General features: G+C 32.1%; 1 protein-coding gene across 1 annotated transcript; it reads right to left on the bottom strand.

The window, feature by feature from the left end:
- Positions 1 to 750: 750 nt before the first annotated feature.
- On the bottom strand, positions 751 to 17,387 carry LOC148302079 (chitinase-3-like protein 1). Its single transcript, XM_088272175.1, has 10 exons — positions 17,288 to 17,387; positions 14,587 to 14,693; positions 12,964 to 13,057; positions 11,927 to 12,037; positions 9,809 to 9,930; positions 7,729 to 7,976; positions 6,822 to 6,948; positions 5,185 to 5,370; positions 3,509 to 3,625; positions 751 to 1,034 (listed from the first exon to the last, which is right to left on the bottom strand). Exons 1-10 carry the CDS (start codon positions 17,352 to 17,354, stop codon positions 903 to 905), a joined length of 1,311 nt encoding a protein of 436 aa, XP_088128301.1. The 5' UTR covers positions 17,355 to 17,387; the 3' UTR covers positions 751 to 902.
- Between the last annotated feature and the right edge of the window lie 1,718 nt (positions 17,388 to 19,105).

Genomic DNA, 19,105 nt, shown 5'->3' with positions numbered 1-19,105 from the left:
GTCGTTCCAGGCTATCCTCTTGCCACGCACAACGTGCTCAAAGAACTGGAGAATCCGTCGTGTACAGACATTAGCCAGAGTCAACCCATCCAAGTGTAGTTCCTGGCGAATGGACTAAAAACTAACTAACTAAACTAACTAACCATCACGCCGCTTCCCCGCAGAGGTAGGCAGAGAGAATAGAGCGCCACACCACTCTGTCCTTGCAAACATTCTTCGCCTCTTCCACGTTCATGCATCTCCTCATACATACCCGCCGATTGTTACGACTCCTAATCTGACAAGTATTTGGCATACCTGATCGTGCCATGTTTTTCTCGGTCTTCCTCTGCTTCTTTTCCCGCTAACATTCGCCTCATAAATTTGTTTTACCGTTCTTTCCTCACTCATTCGTTCTACATGTCCAAACCATCTCAACACACCTTTCTTAATTTTATCGATAATGCTTATCTCAGCTTTGCATTCCTTCCTTATTTCACTATTCGTACATCTATCATACATCGTTTTGTCGCACATTCTTCTGAGAGATCGCATTTCGACTGCATTCTGTCTACTTTCATCCTTCTTTTGCCAACTCCATTTTTCACTTCCATACATCAGAGTTGAAACCAGGACTCCATTGTGCACTGCCAGTTTAGCTTCCGCTGATAGGTTTTTATTTGCTATAACTGATTTCAGTGCACCATTCACTTTGTTCCCAGCATATATTTTTGGAATCGATAAAAAAAGTGAAGTGGTTTTATTCAAATATTTTATTCCATATCTAATCTAATTGAGTTATCTTTTACATACACAGCTTATCAAAGAGTGTTGTAGATTTTCTTTAAGATAAAGTTTTATTATTTAATGATTATTTCAAAGTTGACACAGAGAGAAATGTTATAGGCAATATATTATTAAGATTATTTATTTATATTTTTATTTATATAAGTCAAAAGAGGAAATTTTCCCTTTCCGCAAGCCCCATTGAAATCGTCTGTATCCACAGTCCACACAAAAGCGCCTCCCAACTTGTGTTTGTGAATAAAGTCAATCTGAAAAAATTAACACCACGATTACAATAAACTAAAGCTAGCTTTACTTTTATATTTTTTACTAAAATGTTAGTAATATTAGTACATAATCACTCACCGAGATTTTAATGTCTACCGGTTTCGAGACGTACCCGTCTCTTCACCAGGACAATCACTAACGCAGCATGCAAACAACATGCCCCCTGACGTTGAATACCACTTGTGAGAATGTGTCTTTATATCTACAGGGTGTCCCATATTCCTTTTAAGGGGTGTTAGGTCACCTCATGACTTACCAAAAAATGAAAATATGACATATACTAAAAGTGCCTTAGTTTTCGAGATATTTCCACTTATATGAATTTTCCAAAAATCCTTAAATCAGTTTTTTTAGTACCATTTCTTAAAATTTTCATATTTTAGGATTTTCATTAATGTTTCTATTCCAAATCCGGGAGAAATTATATTTACTCAAAGAAAAAAACGTTCAGGTTTCTCTCGCTTAGATTCCAAGCCACCATGGTGTTCCGGGAAATGAAAAAGCCGCCTCTCTGGCTAAAGAAGCCGTTTTAAATAGAAGTACGAATTTCTCTAACTACCCATCTGATGACCTTTTGACAATTCCAAATATTGACATGTCGCTCACTCCTTTCAAGAACGTCATAAATCAAAAAACTTGATTTTTCAGAAGAACGTTTTTAAAGTTTAAAAATATAACACAATGTACTAAAAATAAATATCAAGCCACTTATTGAACTTTTTACTGTGCAACAGATCTTTTTAGGTAAAACCTGAAGGTTTTTTCTCCATTTGAAAAATATTTAGTATATTTCAAAAAATAATTAAACAACACCTTTTCTTCAAAATGCAAAAACAACACTTTCAGCCCTGGAGCGGGTAAATATTAAGTAAAAGAGTTGCAGCTTTTGCTGGGATATAGTACATTTTCTGGGCATTCCGAAAACATGCACAACTGAAAATTGACAATTTTTGATTTATGACGTTCTTGAATGGAGTGAGCGATGTCTTCCAGCTGGTCCCTCTAATGGAACACCTCCAAAATTTCAAAGGGAAAACATTACTCTCTCATTCAGCCTACTGTCCCGTCCCGTCTTTGGTTAAGGAAAATTTCGATGAACACGAAAGATACATCCACCATTTGTCGAATGAGGATGGGACATTGCTGTACAAGAGAGAACCTTGCGAGGATTGGTGTTTTTGACTCCCCCATTTGCGAGTGTCGTTTTGAAGAGGAAGACCTTAACCACATATTCTTTGTTTGCCCAATAAATGACCAAATGCCAACATTTTTTAAAACTCTGGCCCCGCTTATTCCCCTCCCTACAGATATCCATCTCATCCTGGCGAGCAGAGACCCAATTATGTACAGACTTTAAGTTGTTTTTTTGAAATTGAATGGAATAAATTTATAGTTTAATAATAAGTCTATCATATTTTATAATTAAGAATTCAATTAACTTGACATTGGCAAATGCAATGTATTTCATGTGCAACGCCATTCCATATAAAAAAATAACTGTTTCACAATAACACACAATAATTATTTAATTAAACATAAACAGTTTTCACTTTAATAAAACAAAGCACTTCCTTACATCGGAATTCCTAATAAATGAAATAATTATAAAATCAGCTCATTTTGCATTAAAAGAGCAATGTATTTTATTCAAGTAAAAGAAAGTAATTTTTTTTAACCCTTATCCGCACCCCAATGGTGCATAGGGCACTGTGTCATATAAACGCAGTGTTATCTTGATCGTTTACACATGAAGGAAAGGTGATCAGCCCTCCGCTTCAGGTACCAGTCCATGGTAATATTGAATAAATATTACAGTGAAAAAATCACTTATATTTATTTTACCCCCCTTGGGAATCGAACCCGGGACCTCCAGAATGGTAGCCGAGCGTGCTGACCATTACACTACGGAGGCGGACAAAATATAGTAATTGTTTTACTATTTTCAAAAAAATAATTAATAAAAAAATAAAAAAAGTAAATAAATAAATAAATAAAGTAATTGTTTTACTATTTTCAAAATGAAATAAATTAAACAAACTTTTGATATAACTTGCCAGGTTAGCGACATATATTTTATTTTTCAGGGTGAAGAGTCAAAGTCACCTAAAAATTTATTTTAAAATCATTGACCGGGTATTAATATTTTTTTTCCGCCAAGGCAAGCCAGTATTTGTAATATTTTGGACTGTAATCAACAGAATTGTTATAGAGTATTATGAAACAAAAATTTGAATCCTAAAATATGAAAAATTGAAGAAGTGGCACTCAAAAACTGATCTAAGGCGTAGATGTTCGGAAAATTCATGAAAGTGGAAATATCTGGAAAAATAAGGCACTTTTACTGAGTTAATTTTTTCATTTTTTGGTGAGTTATAAGCTGGCCTAACACCACTTAAAAGGAATACGATGGATTATGGGACACCCTGTATATTTAAATAATATTTCATGAGATTACCTTGTCTTGCAGAGATCTGGTGTTATCATAAGAAATCCACTGGTCTCCTTTAACAAAGTACGGTGCATGGGCTTCATCATCAAATTGTATATCAGCGTCCGACTCCAGTTTACATATCTTTTAAAAAAAACATAGTTTACATTATAATTTACTATCTACTGTGATGATGGAAATTACATTAAAATATTGTGCGTAAAAAAACTGATAAAAAAAAGTTTGAAAAAACTAAAAATACTTTTTTATATATCGCTCACTCTTCTTCTTCTTTTTGATGGCTTTTCACCATTCTTGGGTGTTATAGCCAGTGTCGAGTTATTTATCGCTCACTCCTTTCAAGAACGTCATAAATCGAAATTCCACAATTTTCAGTTGTGCATGTTTTCGGAATACCCTGAAAATTTACTATATCCCAGCAGAAGTGGCATATTTTTAACTTAATATTTACCCGCTACAGGGCAGAAAGTGTTGTTTTTGCATTTTGAAGAAAAGGTATTGTTTAATTATTTTTTAAAATAAACTAAATATTTTTCAAATGGAGAAAAAACCTTCAGGTTTTACTTAAAAAGATCTGTTGCACAGTATAAAGTTCAGTAAGAGGCTTGATATTTATTTTTAATACATTGTATTATATTTTTAAACTTTAAAAACATTCTCCTGAAAAATCGAGTTTTTTTGATTTAAGACGTTCTTGAAAGGAGTGAGCGATATGTATATTCTCGTTGGAAGGAACAATTAAGAAAGTTAATTAATTAAAGTCCAGGCGTAATTATTTTATTGTAAAACCCTTATACTGTAAATTGTTATTGTATCTATTGTATGTAATGTATATAATCTAATAATAATAAAAAAAATTGTATTAACATATAAGTATTTCAGTAAATACAATGAAAATTCGAATTTGTTTTGTATAACATATAATTTGATTTGTAGGGCTTCCAATTTGGTTTGTAAAATGTCCAATTTAAAGTAATTAACCTGTATTGGTACTGTGTAAAGCATTTACTGTTGGCAAGAGACCAGTCGCAAATACCAAAAATTTGGTTTAAACTTGTACGTTACACTGTCATAAATATTTATTAGGTTATTGAAAAAAAAATACAGTCTGTAGAAATACAGTTGATTTGTTTTGATTTGACAGACATACATAAATTTGACAGTGGTCAGCACGTTTTGCCATTTCACCATGAATAGACTGAATGACCGCTATGAGCGTCGTAGGTTCAGTGAATGGCCTGAAAATAACATTCAGCTTGACCCTATTTTTCAACGCTAAATTTTGTTCACCGATGAGGCACATTTTTGGTTAAATGGCTATGTCAATTAGCAGAGTTGCCAAATTTGGAGTCGAAAAAACCCAGTCTTTGTCGAGAGGCCCTTAGATCCATTAAAAGTTACTTTTTGGTGTGCTTTATAGTCAGATGGAGTCATTTTCCCATATTTTTTTAAAGACGATGCCGGTCAAAATGTTACGGTAAATGTAGAGCGCTGCAGAACCATGATTACTGACTTCTTCGTACCTCAGTTGAATGGCATTGATGCGACAGAGCTGTGGTTTCAACAAGATGGCCCAACATGCCACACGGCAGGTGCCATCATCAATTTATTCAAGATATTTATATTTGTATACGTCTAGAAGAATATCCTATTTATTTTGTTATTTAATAAATGTCGCTTACTTCGTTGTATCCCAGAAATCCAGCGTCTTTTGTGATGTCACCAGCTTCTCCGGGTCCTTTAGTGGAACACCGAGCTGCATTGCACCTTGAAAATGCCAAGGTATATGACCTCCCGGAGGTGCCTATCCCGAGATTCAGTTTTTCAGGAATAGCTCCATTATCTAGCCATGCTTGTATGTTGTCTTGCTAAAAAAATATTAGAAAAAAAAGTAATATTAATTTACAACATTTTGAGTGTGTCCAAATACTTGTCCACAAATCTGGATTATCTCCAATTATAGGAGTTAATTTTCATATTATTTTTGACATCTCAACATAGATGAAGAAGAATATGGAAGTCTGGGAATTTGAGATGGAATATGTCATTAGGTGGGGAAGACAGTGAAGAAGACAATGGTAATAGAATGGATACATCCAAACTTCCCTACATTGCACTGCACGGCCAACCCCAAAGCAGACCACCAAAGTGATATATTGACAGCTGGGAATCGACAACCCAGGAGGCTAATCCCTCTTAAAAACAAGTCACAAGGCCTACCAGATCAAGAAGAAGAAGATTAACAAATTATTTTTGCATGAAAAACTTAGCACAATCATTTATGCCAAATACTTGAAAGCGGTCAGGTTAGGAGTCAAAATGATTGGCAGGTATGTATGGATGAGGTATGTATGATGAGGTATGGATTTTTTTCTTCTGGTGTTTCTCATATATCGCTCACTCCTTTCAAGAACGTCATAAATCAAAAAACTTGATTTTTCAGGAGAATGTTTTTAAAGTTTTAAAATATAATGCAATCCATTAAAAATAAATATCAAGCCACTTTTTGAACTTTTTTGTTTGCAACAGGTCTTTTTAGGTAAAACCTGAAGGTTTATTCTCCATTTAAAAATAATTAAACAATACCTTTTCTTCAAAATGCAAAAACAACACCTTCTGCCCTGTAGCAGGTAAATATTAAGTTAAAAATATGCCTCTTTTGCTGGGATATTGTACATTTTCTGGGCATTCCGAAAACATGCACAACTGAAAATTGTCGATTTTTGATTTATGACCTTCTTGAAAGGAGTGAGCGATATGTGATTATTATCCAGGATTTGAACCTCACATACAAATTAAAGAGTTTCTGCTCAATTCATTAAATTAATATTATATTAGTAAATTTTCTCATTTGATTGAAAATTGTACGAACGACATCTATTTCATATTTCAATTTCTGGTTTAATTTTCATCGAAAACATTGTATTTTGTTTATTGTTTCTGCATTTACTTTGTGGTAAGACATGTTGAAATTATTAAAAAAAAACACTTGTTTTTTTACCACTTGAGTTTATTAAAGACAAATAGTTTCGGAAACTAAGCTTCCATCTTCAGGTCTAAATGTAAACTAAAACATAATAAATAATTTTTCTGTAAAGAAGGAGAAGTACGTTAAGGGGAGGGGGGGGGAGTTTGCCAAGGGGCGGAATTTGTTTTCCATTTTTCCTTTATTTTCAAATAATAAATAAACTAAATTGGTAAAAAAAAGTGTTTTCTTTAATAATGAAAACATTGTTAATGAAAATTCAACTGAATTTTACACGACAGGTTATTTCTGACAGCCCTTAGATTCTAAGTTTCTCTTCATTACATAACTTACAATGTTATCCGTTTCCTTTTCTGTTCCAACCTCATCTTCTTTTCTATAAAGCGGAGAAGCATGTCCAGTTTCTCTATTCGAGGCCTTGCGATAGTTAAATGTTTTCATATTCACGAAGTCCGCATATCTACAGTAAGAAATAATATATAAATAGACTATATGTACAGAAAAAAAATAAGTACATTATCCACAGCAAGTAGTAAGTACAAAAAAAATGTATTAATTGACAAATTATTCTTTAAATACCATAGATTTTTTTTTATTCAACCATCAAAACTTGAATCTCACTGAAAGATTATCAAGAAAATTAGGGTTGAAAAAATTAATTTTAAAATTCCATTGCAGCTGACATATTGTACTATTTTAGAACGTAAAAGGGATACTCACTGCATGATAGCTGATATATTGTACCATTTAGGAACGTAAAAGGGATACTCACTGCACGATATATGATATATTGTACCATAATGGAACGTAAAAGGGATACTCACTGCATGATAGCTGATATATTGTGCCATTTAGGAACGTAAAAGGTATACTCACTGCATGATAGCTGATATATTTTACCATTTTGGAACGTAAAAGGGATACTCACTGCATGATAGTTGATATATTGTACCATTTAGGAACGTAAAAGGGATACTTACTGCATGATAGCTGATATATTGTACCATTATGGAACGTAAAAGGGATACTCACTGCATGATAGCTGATATATTGTACCATTTCGGAACGTAAAAGGGATACTCACTGCATGATAGCTGATATATTGTACCATTTATGAACGTAAAAGGGATACTTACTGCATGATAGCTGATATATTGTACCATTATGGAACGTAAAAGGGATACTCACTGCATGATAGCTGATATATTGTACCATTTCGGAACGTAAAAGGGATACTCACTGCATGATAGCTGATATATTGTATTTCGGAATATGTATGTTCTTAGGCAAGACGGTGGCAGACAACATATATCCGTGTTTATCAAGTTCTCCCCTTATTTCTTTAAGGAATCGTGTAAATGATTGAGCATCTATGGTATACCCATTTTCATAGTTCCAATCCACATCCACCCCATCCAACCCAAATTTTTTAATGAATTCTGTCATTTTCTGCATAAAATCTTTTAACTTTCCTTCAGTTTGAAGCACCTGGAATGTTATGAAAATATTAGAGTTGTCACTCATTAGTCAATCATTAAACGTTCGGGATTGAAAGCTGTCCCACCGCATGTCCAGATCTGATACAGAAGCATCTAGACTTCCTGACAGATCTGCTCTTGGTAAGCAATTTTTTTAAAACAAAGTTGCAAAATTTATTGAAAATGTGAAACGATATAAAACTGTCTCCCGATTTTACTGTGAATTTACATTTAAAAGCTTTCAATATACCTGTCACTGCCAATCTAAATAAAAACAAGATTGTAAGTCCATCACCAAATTTTCTAGAAGTACCCTAGTGTAGGCAGTGAAAGGGGTTAGCGTTTAGTTCGATTAGTCAGCTAGATTCGATTCCGACTCGACGTTGGCCGGAACAGACGTCCACAACCCTAACCAGCAGCAAGCCAAACGATTCGGGATGTGGTTGAAGTTAGTGACATAAAAAATGGACAGAATGCTGGACTTTACACATGTGCCTAAAGTGATCACTTAAGCCAGCCATTGGTATTTGACAACAATGATGATAGTAACATTATTTTTGACTTATTATCTCAACATAGATGAATTTAGAAGAATATTAAAGTCTGGACATTTATGGGGCTTACGGCCGTCATAGGCTGGTTTAAGTGACTTTACACACGTGCAGCAATCACAAATTCTACCCACGATTGACAACCACACTACTCAAATTCTTGGAAGTTCTATATTTATGATCCAATTTCGAAACATTGTACATGAATCAATAGACTTTCACTAGAGACATCTATTGGTGAGATGAAAAATTATTTTTCAAACCCTTATCCACACCCCAATCGTGCATAGGGCACTGCATCATATAAACGCAATGTTATCTTGATCCTTAAAACATGAAGGAAAGATGATCAGCCTTCCGCTTCAGGTACCAGTCCAAGGTAATATTAAATAAATATTAGAGTGAAAAAAAAACACTTATAAATATTTGACCCCCCCTCCTGGGAATCGAACCCGGGACCCCCAGAATGGTAGCCGAGCGGGCTGACCATTTTTATTATTTTATTTTATTTTATTTAAAAAAAAAAAATTTTTTTTTTGCAGAGACTCACCAAGCCACCTTGTTTGCTTGTATTACACTATAGATTGATCAAACTCGAAACACAATATGAGAGAGTTCACTAAAGGCATCTATGGTGGGATGAGGAAAGCTTTTATCAAGCAGAGACTCTTTCATTTGTATTCCAAGTCCGAATCCTGAATTATATTCATACATTCGAGAAATAAGTATTAGGACAAAATGTTGTAAATAATGACATATATACATTTTATTTTTTGACATCTCATCAAAGATGAAGAAGAATATGAAAGTCTGGGAATATACGGGGCTGACGACCGTCAAAGGCTGGTTTAAGTGATCACTTTACACACGTGTTACATTCACCAATTCTACCCATTATTGACAACCACACTACTAAAATTCTTGGAAGTTCTATATATATATATATGAACCAATTTAGAACCTTGTTCTTGAATCACTAGAACTTCGCTAAAGACATCTATTGGTGTGATGTAAAGAAGCTTTTAATTAAGCAGAAACTCTTATACTAGTATGTGAGGTCCAAATCCTGGATCTCAATCACACATATGAGAAACGCCAGAAAATACCATTTTCATTTTTATTATTTAAGCTTATAATTTGACCAGATAATTTATTTAAGAAGAAGAAATTCTTCTTCATCTTTGATGAGATGTCAAAAAATAATATGAAAATAACTCCTGTAGTTGGAGATAATCCAGATTTTGTGAACAAGTATTTGTACACACTCAAAATGTTGTACATATATACATACTTGCATTATATCAAAATCACCTCCGGCTTCAATGGTGACAAGAATTTTCGCATTCGGCAGTTTTTTCCTTAATTGTTCAAACCCCATGCACGTGGTATCCTCTCTGGTACATCTGTGTATAGCTAGAAACACACAAAAATAGAGTAAACGCCTGACATTTCGATGACACAACGTTATGAATCAAAAATCGTCAATTTTCAGTTGTGTATGTTTTCGGAATGCCTAGAAAATGTACTATATCCCAGCAAAAGAGGCATATTTTTAACTTAATATTTACCCGCTACAGGGCAGAAAGTGTTGTTTTTGCATTTTGAAAAAAAGGTATTGTTTAATTATTTTTTTAAAAATACTAAATATTTTTCAAATAGAGAAAAAACCTTCAGGTTTTACCTAAAAAGATCTGTTGCACAGTAAAAAGTTCAAAAAGTGTCAAAAGATTACAACATTCTGAGTGTGTTCACAAATCTGGATTATCTCCAATTATAGGAGTTGTTTTTCATATTATTTTTTGACATTTCATCAAAGATGAAGAAGATATGGGAAGTCTGGGCATTTACGGGGCTGACGACTGTCATAGGCTGGTTTTAACGATCACTTTACAATTCTAAAATTCACCAATTCTACCCATTATTGACAACCACAACTGAATAAATAAATATTAAAAAGTGGTATTTACTATGTAAAACTTTATTTAATAATGGATAGATTTTTCCCGCAAAGTGACTGCTGAATCAATTGATGAGATTCCATATTATTCTTCATCTATGGTGAGATGTCAAAAAATAATATGAAAAATTACTCACATAATTGGAGATAATCCAGATTTGTGAACTAGTATTTGGATACACTCAAAATTGTGTTAATCAATTTTTAAAGCATGTAATAATAATAAAAATAAATTTGGATAACTTCTATAGCGCCATTTTCGTAAAATAATACCTCAAGGGCGCTTCACTGTGAATGAATTGGGGAAAATGTTATGGTGGAAATGATTTAGCAAACAAATGTGTTTTTAGTTTTTTTTCTAAAGATCATCTCACTCTCACTATTTCTAACCATTGCAATGCATTGGTGGAAGAGCATTCCACGCCGTCGGCCCGCAACAGCAAAGGCACGCTCGCCATCTAACATGGATAATATTTCTCTCTGCCTCCTGCACGGATCCAGGGACCTCCAGAGCGGTAGCCGAGCGTGCTGACCATTAGACTACGGAGGCGGACATTGACTTTTTTTAAATATACATAGAATGGCGTTGCTCGTGAAATACATTGCTTTTGCCAATGTCAAGTTAATTGAATATTGTTCTTACATATAAAATATGATAGACTTATTATTAAACTATAAATGTATTCCATTCAATTAAAAAAAAACAACTAAAAGTCTGTACATAATTGGGTTCCTGCTCGCCGGGATGAGATGGATATCTGTAGGGAGGGGAATAAGCGGGGCCAGAGTTGAGGTCTTCCTCTTCAAAACGACACTCGCAAATGGGGGAGTCAAAGACACCAATCCTCGCAAGGTGCTCTCTCGTACAGCAATGTCCCATCCTCATTCGACAAATGGTGGATGTATCTTTCTTGTTCATCGAAATTTTCCTAAACCAAAGACGGGACGGGACAGTAGGCTGAATGAGAGAGTAATGTTTTTCTTTTGAAATTTTGGAGGTGTTCCATTTGAGGGACCAGCTGGAAGACACATCAATATTTGGAATTGTCAAAAGGTCATCAGATGGGTAGTTAGAGAAATTCGCACTTCCATTTAAAACGGCTTCCTTAGCTAGAGAGTCGGCTTTTTCATTTCCCAGAATGCCATGGTGGCTTGGAATCCAAGCGAGAGAAACCTGAACGTTTTTTTCTTTGAGTAAATATAATTTCTCCCGAATTTGGAATATTAAATGGGATTGGGCTTGTTTGAAGGGATTGCTGCTAATTTTTTGAAGAGAGCTTAGAGAGTCGGATAAAATGAAGCACCTTTCAAACTTTTTGGTCATAATGTAGGAAAGAGTTTCTCTTTAAAGCCACGCATTCCGCAGTAAAAACTGACGAAGGTTGAGGTAGTTTGAATTGGGCACAGTTACCATCATCGTGACTGTAAAAAGAAGCTCGGACATTGACTTACGTTGATAAATTATGTGGGTACATAAAGATTGATCGAAGTCTTCAAAGTCGAAGGCGCCGCTTTCAGGGCGGGAGTAAGTGGACGACCTGTTGTAATAGCAAACAATTCGATCTGAAAATTAAAAAAAAAAACACAGTTAATTTCATAAAAACACAATAATTATCACCGTACACATGATTAAATTAAATCCTACACGTATTGTTAAAAAAGAACTATATATTTCATGAATGTTTTTCGCAGATACTTTGTGGCACATTTTATAAACTTATAAGTATAAACATTCAAAGGATATGGAACAGCTGGCGAATACACAAAAGTAGCAGGATTTTGAGGATATAACGAAGTAAGCCAAAAAAACATGTTTTTTTTTCTTAATTTATGTTTTCATATTTGTGCTGGCAAAGAGTGTAAATCATTAAGTGGATTATCGATCATTTATTGAATGTTTTCCGCAAATACTTTGTGGCACATTTTAAACATTATAAAATTAACCAACTTTGTTTAAAACACTTTTTTATTATTATTACACTTTAACCTACCAGTTTCGAAAAGAACCTTGTTATCATCAGGGTTTATTAAATTCTAAAACATTAAAAACATCAAAATACTCATAATTAATTACATTCCCAAAAACGTTTAAGATTTAGTTTTTGGTAAGGGAATGTAATTAATTAGGTGTATTTTATTGTTTTTAATGTTTTAGAATTAAGTAAACCCTGACGATGACAAGATTCTTGTCGAAACCGGTAGGTTGAAGTGTAATAATAATAAAAAAGTGGTTTAAACAAAGTTGGTTAATTTTATAAACAACTACATAAATAAATAAATAAGAAATTGACATCTCATCATAGATGTAGAAGAATATGCATGCTAAAGTATTGTCCTGATGAAGAAATGGGTAGGTCTCGAAACCGGTTGACATAAAAATCTCGGTGAGTGGTTATATACTACATAATACAACTAGCATTTTTGTAAAAAAATATAAAAGTCAAAATTTATTTATAAAAATGGTAACATTATTTTTTTTATAAACTCACGATTTTTGGGCACTCTTGGCGGTGTCAGCGGTGTCGGCGGCACAGAAGGGTTTCCGCAACACACTACAGCAACGGTCCCCTTGAATTTACATATCTAAAAAACGGAAACATAAAAATAAAAATGTTATAAATATTAACATGAATATGTATATTAAATTTTTTTCGAATAAATAGTTTTTTCCAGAAATTATATTTGACCAGCGACCGGGTTTCCGGGTTTATTTCGGTATTTATATATATATATATATATATATATATATATATATATATATATATATATATATATATATATATATATATATATATATATATATATATATATATATATATTTATATATATATGTATATATATATATATATATATATATATATATATATATATATATATATATATATATATATATATATTTATATATATATGTATATATATATATATATATATATATATATATATATATATATATATATATATATATATATATATATATATATATATATATATATATATATATATATATATATATATATATATATATATATATATATATATATATATATATATATATATATATATATATATATATATATATATATATATATATATATATATATATATTAATATATATATATATATATATATATATATATATATATATATATATATATATATATATATATATATATATATATATATATATGTATATATATATATATATATATATATATATATATGTATAACAAATTATATGAACTTTTGATTTCATATGTCATGATGGGTTTGCTGCCGATCTTCATGTCAGGTTTTTTACATACAGAATTTTCAGGAATCCTAAGAGTTGTTGGACAAAAAAAAATCCACCGAGATATGTCAGTACAAAACTTAAATCCATAACTAATTTAATTTATTTTAGTTAAATTTAAAAAAAAAAAAAATCCATATCAATGAATCAGTACAGGATCAACTAAGGATCTTTAAAAACTATCCTTCTCTGCATTGTATATATGTCCCCCCACTAGAACAACATCACACACACACCCTCTTACACACTTCACACACGCAACATTTTCTCTTATAGATACATGTGTTCATTTGCTAGATCTATACTAAATATTTTGTACTTATCTTTATGCTTCTGTGGTTAACTTTAATTGGCTTGTTTAATATATCGTGGTCGTACAGGGGAAGGCGACCAACTAACAAAACGTAAAATGTTCAGGAGGGCCATTTAAGTCACTTTTGCTTTGCAAGAAAATAAACATCAATGCAGTCATTCATTTCTAACAAGTCAATATATTGTACTTCCAAGTTTAAAATACTTTGGGATTTTTTTCAGGGCAATGTTAAGCTAGAATATATCAAATAGTCAATGATCACGTTTTTGTAAAAAATGAAATTGGTCACTTTTTCCTGTATAACTACGATATATTAATTTATTGTTTTGTTTTATATATGTTGCTGTTGTTGACCCAAATAAATAAATAAATAAACATAAATATTCAATATCTCAAGTCTCTTAAAGTTACCTTGACACCAAAAGCATTCAAATACCCTCGTGACAGTCGCTTTTACATGTCGCAGGTAAAAACACGTTTTTTGGAGAACTAAAACGAAATATATCTTACGAGTTTTGGAATGACGCCTTTCTTTAATTCCGCGTACACACTGGGACATCTGCTAATATGTGTGCAAACTCCATTTTCATTCGTTTCTTTGATCGAGCAGTTATCTCCTAAAAAATAAAACATCACAATACAACTATTGATAACTCAAATAATAAATCAAACGAATCCAAGGCCAAAAAAAGAGAAAATGTTCCAGTATATTAATTTCATTAATAGATTCCGGTTTTATGTATGTATAAATAAATAATATTTGTATAAAATAAGGCCCAACCAACACGTCAATAATACGACTTGCGTTATTTCCTTTTTTTAACATCTTATCAAAGATGAAGAAGAATATGGAAGTCTGGGCATTTACGGGGCTGACGACCGTCATAGGCTGGTCACTTTACACACGTGTAACATTCACCAATTTTACCTATTATTGACAACCACACTACTCCAATTCTTGGAAATTCTATATATACATATATATATGAACCAATTTAGAAACCTTGTTCTTGAATCACTAGAACTTCACTAGAGACATCTATTGGTGTGATGTAAAGAAGCTTTTAACTAAGCAGAAACTCTTATATTAGTGTGTAAGGTCCGAATCCTGGATTATAATCACACACATGAGAAACGCCAGAAAATATCATTTTCATTTTTATTATTTTAGCTTATAATTTGAACAGTTAATTTATTGACAACATTTTGGGTGTGTCCAAATACTTGTTCACAAATTTGGATTATCTCCAATTATAGGAGTTATTTTTCATATTATTAATAATATGAAAAATAACTCCTATAATTGGAGATAATCCAGATTTGTGAACAAGCATTTGGACGCACTAAAAACGTTGAATTTCCTTATTTCACCATTCAAACATTTTCATCCTTGTTTTGCTATAAACAAAAGAAAAAGAAGACTGGATAGATATGAATGCTGTTAAGGTATAATTAAAAATTAAAAACTATTATATTGATTGAGTCGGTAGTCACTTTTTGGTAATATCTTTTTATTTTTAATTTAAGTTTTACTTGGTAAATACCAAAATCCATTATGAGACGTGTAGCATTCCCTATCATTTTCATCGTATGTGAAGTTTAAATGATTTTTTTTGAGTTGTGTCCTTGATGAAGGATGAAGGGGGCAGCTGTTTCTTATTTTTCCGTATTTATTTAATATTTTTTTATCAGTGGGAACAAAGACAATAGGAGGGAAGCTAAAGTCACAGTTATTTCGTTAATTTTAAGTGTTTTTTATTGTTTTTAAAATGACGCAGTATATGAGTTTTCGTAAGTGCGCGATTTATTGATTATAAATACGACAGATGTGTCATAATAGATTTAAAGAATTTGTGGTAATAACCAAGTAAAACTGGAATAAAACAAAAAAAAACTAGTGCACTATAATGATATTTTGTTAAGAAAAAATCCTTTGTTTTGCCTCAAATCTTAGGTACTTATCAAATGAATAAGTAGAAATTAGCATTTCCCTTATTAAAAATAGTAATTTATTGACTGAACTTTTATAGATTTAAAAAAATCCATTAATAGTGGGGAAAGAAATAGAGAAAACTTAGTAGAGGAAAAAACTAGTCTCCTCGTTAAATATGTTAAATATTATATCATAATAAGAAAAATGAAATTAGATAAATATGAATGCTATTGAAATATAACATTTAAAAATAAATAATACCATAAATATTTCGCCCACTCCTTTCAAGAACGTCATAAATCAAAAAACTTGATTTTTCAGGAGAACGTTTTTAAAGTTCAATAATATAATACAATGTATTAAAAATAAATATCAAGCCACTTATTGAACTTTTTATTGTACAACAGATCTTTTTAGGTAAAACCTGAAGGTTTTTTCTCTATTTGAAAAATATTTAGTGTATTCTTATTTCTGTTTCCATCTTGTTAACCTTAATCCTATGTCCAAAACTAAGAAATGGAAATCACTCATCCGGAATATCATATATCGCTCACTCCTTTCAACAACGTCATATATAAAAAATGTTTTTTCAAGGGATCGTTTTTAAAGTTTAAAAATATAATAAAATGTAATAAAAATCATATTAAGCCACTTATTGAACTTTTTGCTTGCAACAGATCTTTTTAGGTAAAGCCTGAATATTTTTTCTCCATTTGAAAAATATTAAGTATATTTAAAAATATAATTAAACAATACCTTTTCTTCAAAATGCAAAAACAACACTTTCTGCCCTGTAGCGGGTAAATATTAAGTTTAAAATATGTCACTGTTGCTGGGATATAGTTAATTTTCTGGGCATTCCGAAAACACGCACAACTGAAAATTGACGATTTTTGATTTATGACGTTCTTGAAAGGAGTGAGCGTTTTGTAAAGAATAGAGCCTTTGAAATCTTGAAATCTAGAAATTGGTAGATAGTTTGGTATTAACTTTTATTAAAAATAGCAATTTATTGTATGAACTTCCACTAATTAAAAAAAAATATAAATATATAAATATGTAAATAGAAACAGATTAAAGCAAATTTAGAACTTGCAAGTTTGGGGAGAAACGTTTACGAACTACAGAGAGTAGTTCCATTATGGCACCAAGTCGCCATCCAAAGCGACTGCAGACAGGTACAAAAGCCATATTTGCACACTTCCAATATGGAATACCGCAGCAAAAAGCATACTGATTTTTTAAATATGTTTTATCCATCAAAAATTAACGCCTTACCTTCATCTAGTGCCAAAGAACCATTAAACAATGTCAACAATACTAACACAAGACACAGATAAAACATCTTTGAAACAGTAGCAGCGAGAGTTTGGCTTATAATAACCTGTTTCGAATCCAAGATCCATTGGTATTATATATAGTATAAATTTAAACATATTGTAAGCCAAACGGGTAGAACAAGAACTGGAATGGGTTACTGAAGAATGATGTGTTATGGCGAGGAATGGAAAGTGTTCTTTCTTAAGAAGAATGAAGTGATTGACTATTATCTGAGAGGTATATAAAGTTTTCAGCAAGATATTTGGGCGCATTATGAAGAATATTATAAAGTAGCGTGAAAGATTGAAGATTTATGCGCTGGTTGAAGTAAAGCCATCTGCTATAATTGTTATTATTAATATTTTTACAGTAAAACCTCGATATAATGGACTAATTGCGGGAGGAGGTGTCTGTTAAAGCCGAAAGTCCATTATATATCGCTCACTCCTTTCAAGAACGTAATATATCAAAAAACTTGATTTTTCAAGAGATCGTTTTTAAAGTTTAAAAATATAATAAAATGTATTAAAAATAAATATCGAGCCACTTATTAAACATTTTACTGTGCAACAGATCTTTTAAGGTAAAACCTGAAAGTTTTTTCTCCATTTGAAAAATATTTATATTATTATATTATATAACCATATCCGCTCCCTAGGTGGAGAATATGGAGTCCACAAACTATCTCCAGGCTTTTCTGTCGGCTGCCAGCTCCCTTGCATCCTCCCAAGTCAGATCCGCGTCCCGAAGTTCTGACGAGAACTGCCGACGAATTGTCAGCAGTGGTCGTCCTGGGCGGCGCGAACCTGATGCCTTGTAAAAGAGGCAAGCTTGATTAAGGCTCTCAGGAGTGCCGAGCACATGGCCAAGCCAAAAGAAAAATATTTAGGATATTAAAAAAAAAATAAACAATACCTTTTCTTCAAAATGCAAAAACAGCACTTTCTGCCCTGTAGCGAGTAAATATTAAGTTAAAATATGCTGTTTCTGCTGGGATATAGAAAATTTTCTGGGCATTCCGAAAAAATGCACAACTGAAAATTGATATATGACGTTCTTGAAACGAGTGAGCGATATCACAATAATAAAAATAATAAAAAATCAAATTCCACAGTCATATTACAAAAAGTACAAAAAGGTTAGAGGTATTCTAAACGAGATATAAGACCCAGTATTCTTTAAGTGGGAACTTATTTTTCTTCTTCTTCTTCTGCTTGGTGTAAGCCTTGTGGTCTCCCCAGTACTCGTCTACTTTGGGGTTGGCCATACTGTGCAATTTAGGAGAGTGTGGATGGTTCCATTCTCCTCACCTATGTGAGGAGAATGGAACCATATACATGAAACATATACAGAAACATGTAGTCTACAATAATACTCAAGTGGTTAAAAAACAAGTGTTTTTTTTAAATCATTGTAACTTGTCTTACCACAAAGTTAATGCCGAAACAATATATAAAATACACTTAGTAGTTTCAAACGTCACATACAAGTGGTTTTAAAAGTAAATTCAATTTTAAGTTTTTTTATTTCTTATTATTTTTATTATTGCGAGTATTTTATTCATTATGTGACCTCTCCGGTGGTCTCCGGCGGAATGAATTCTGTGTTAGCGAATATCCCCATAAGAGAAGGATACGCTGCCTTAAGAGACAAATACAAAATAATGAATGAAAGATTCGACTTTGGGTAGGATGTTATTAATATTTTTATTAAATTAATATTTTTGAAAATACGTCCTTCTAAAAACTTACAAACTAATCATTTCTTCGCTTGCCC

The sequence above is a fragment of the Brachycentrus maculatus genome, unplaced genomic scaffold, assembly GCF_059751285.1.
Source record: "Brachycentrus maculatus isolate JH-2025_06_01 unplaced genomic scaffold, ASM5975128v1 h1tg000482l, whole genome shotgun sequence".
NCBI lineage: Eukaryota > Metazoa > Arthropoda > Insecta > Trichoptera > Brachycentridae > Brachycentrus > Brachycentrus maculatus.
Note: the sequence above shows the minus strand (reverse complement) of the source record. Positions and strands in the feature narration are given on the sequence as shown.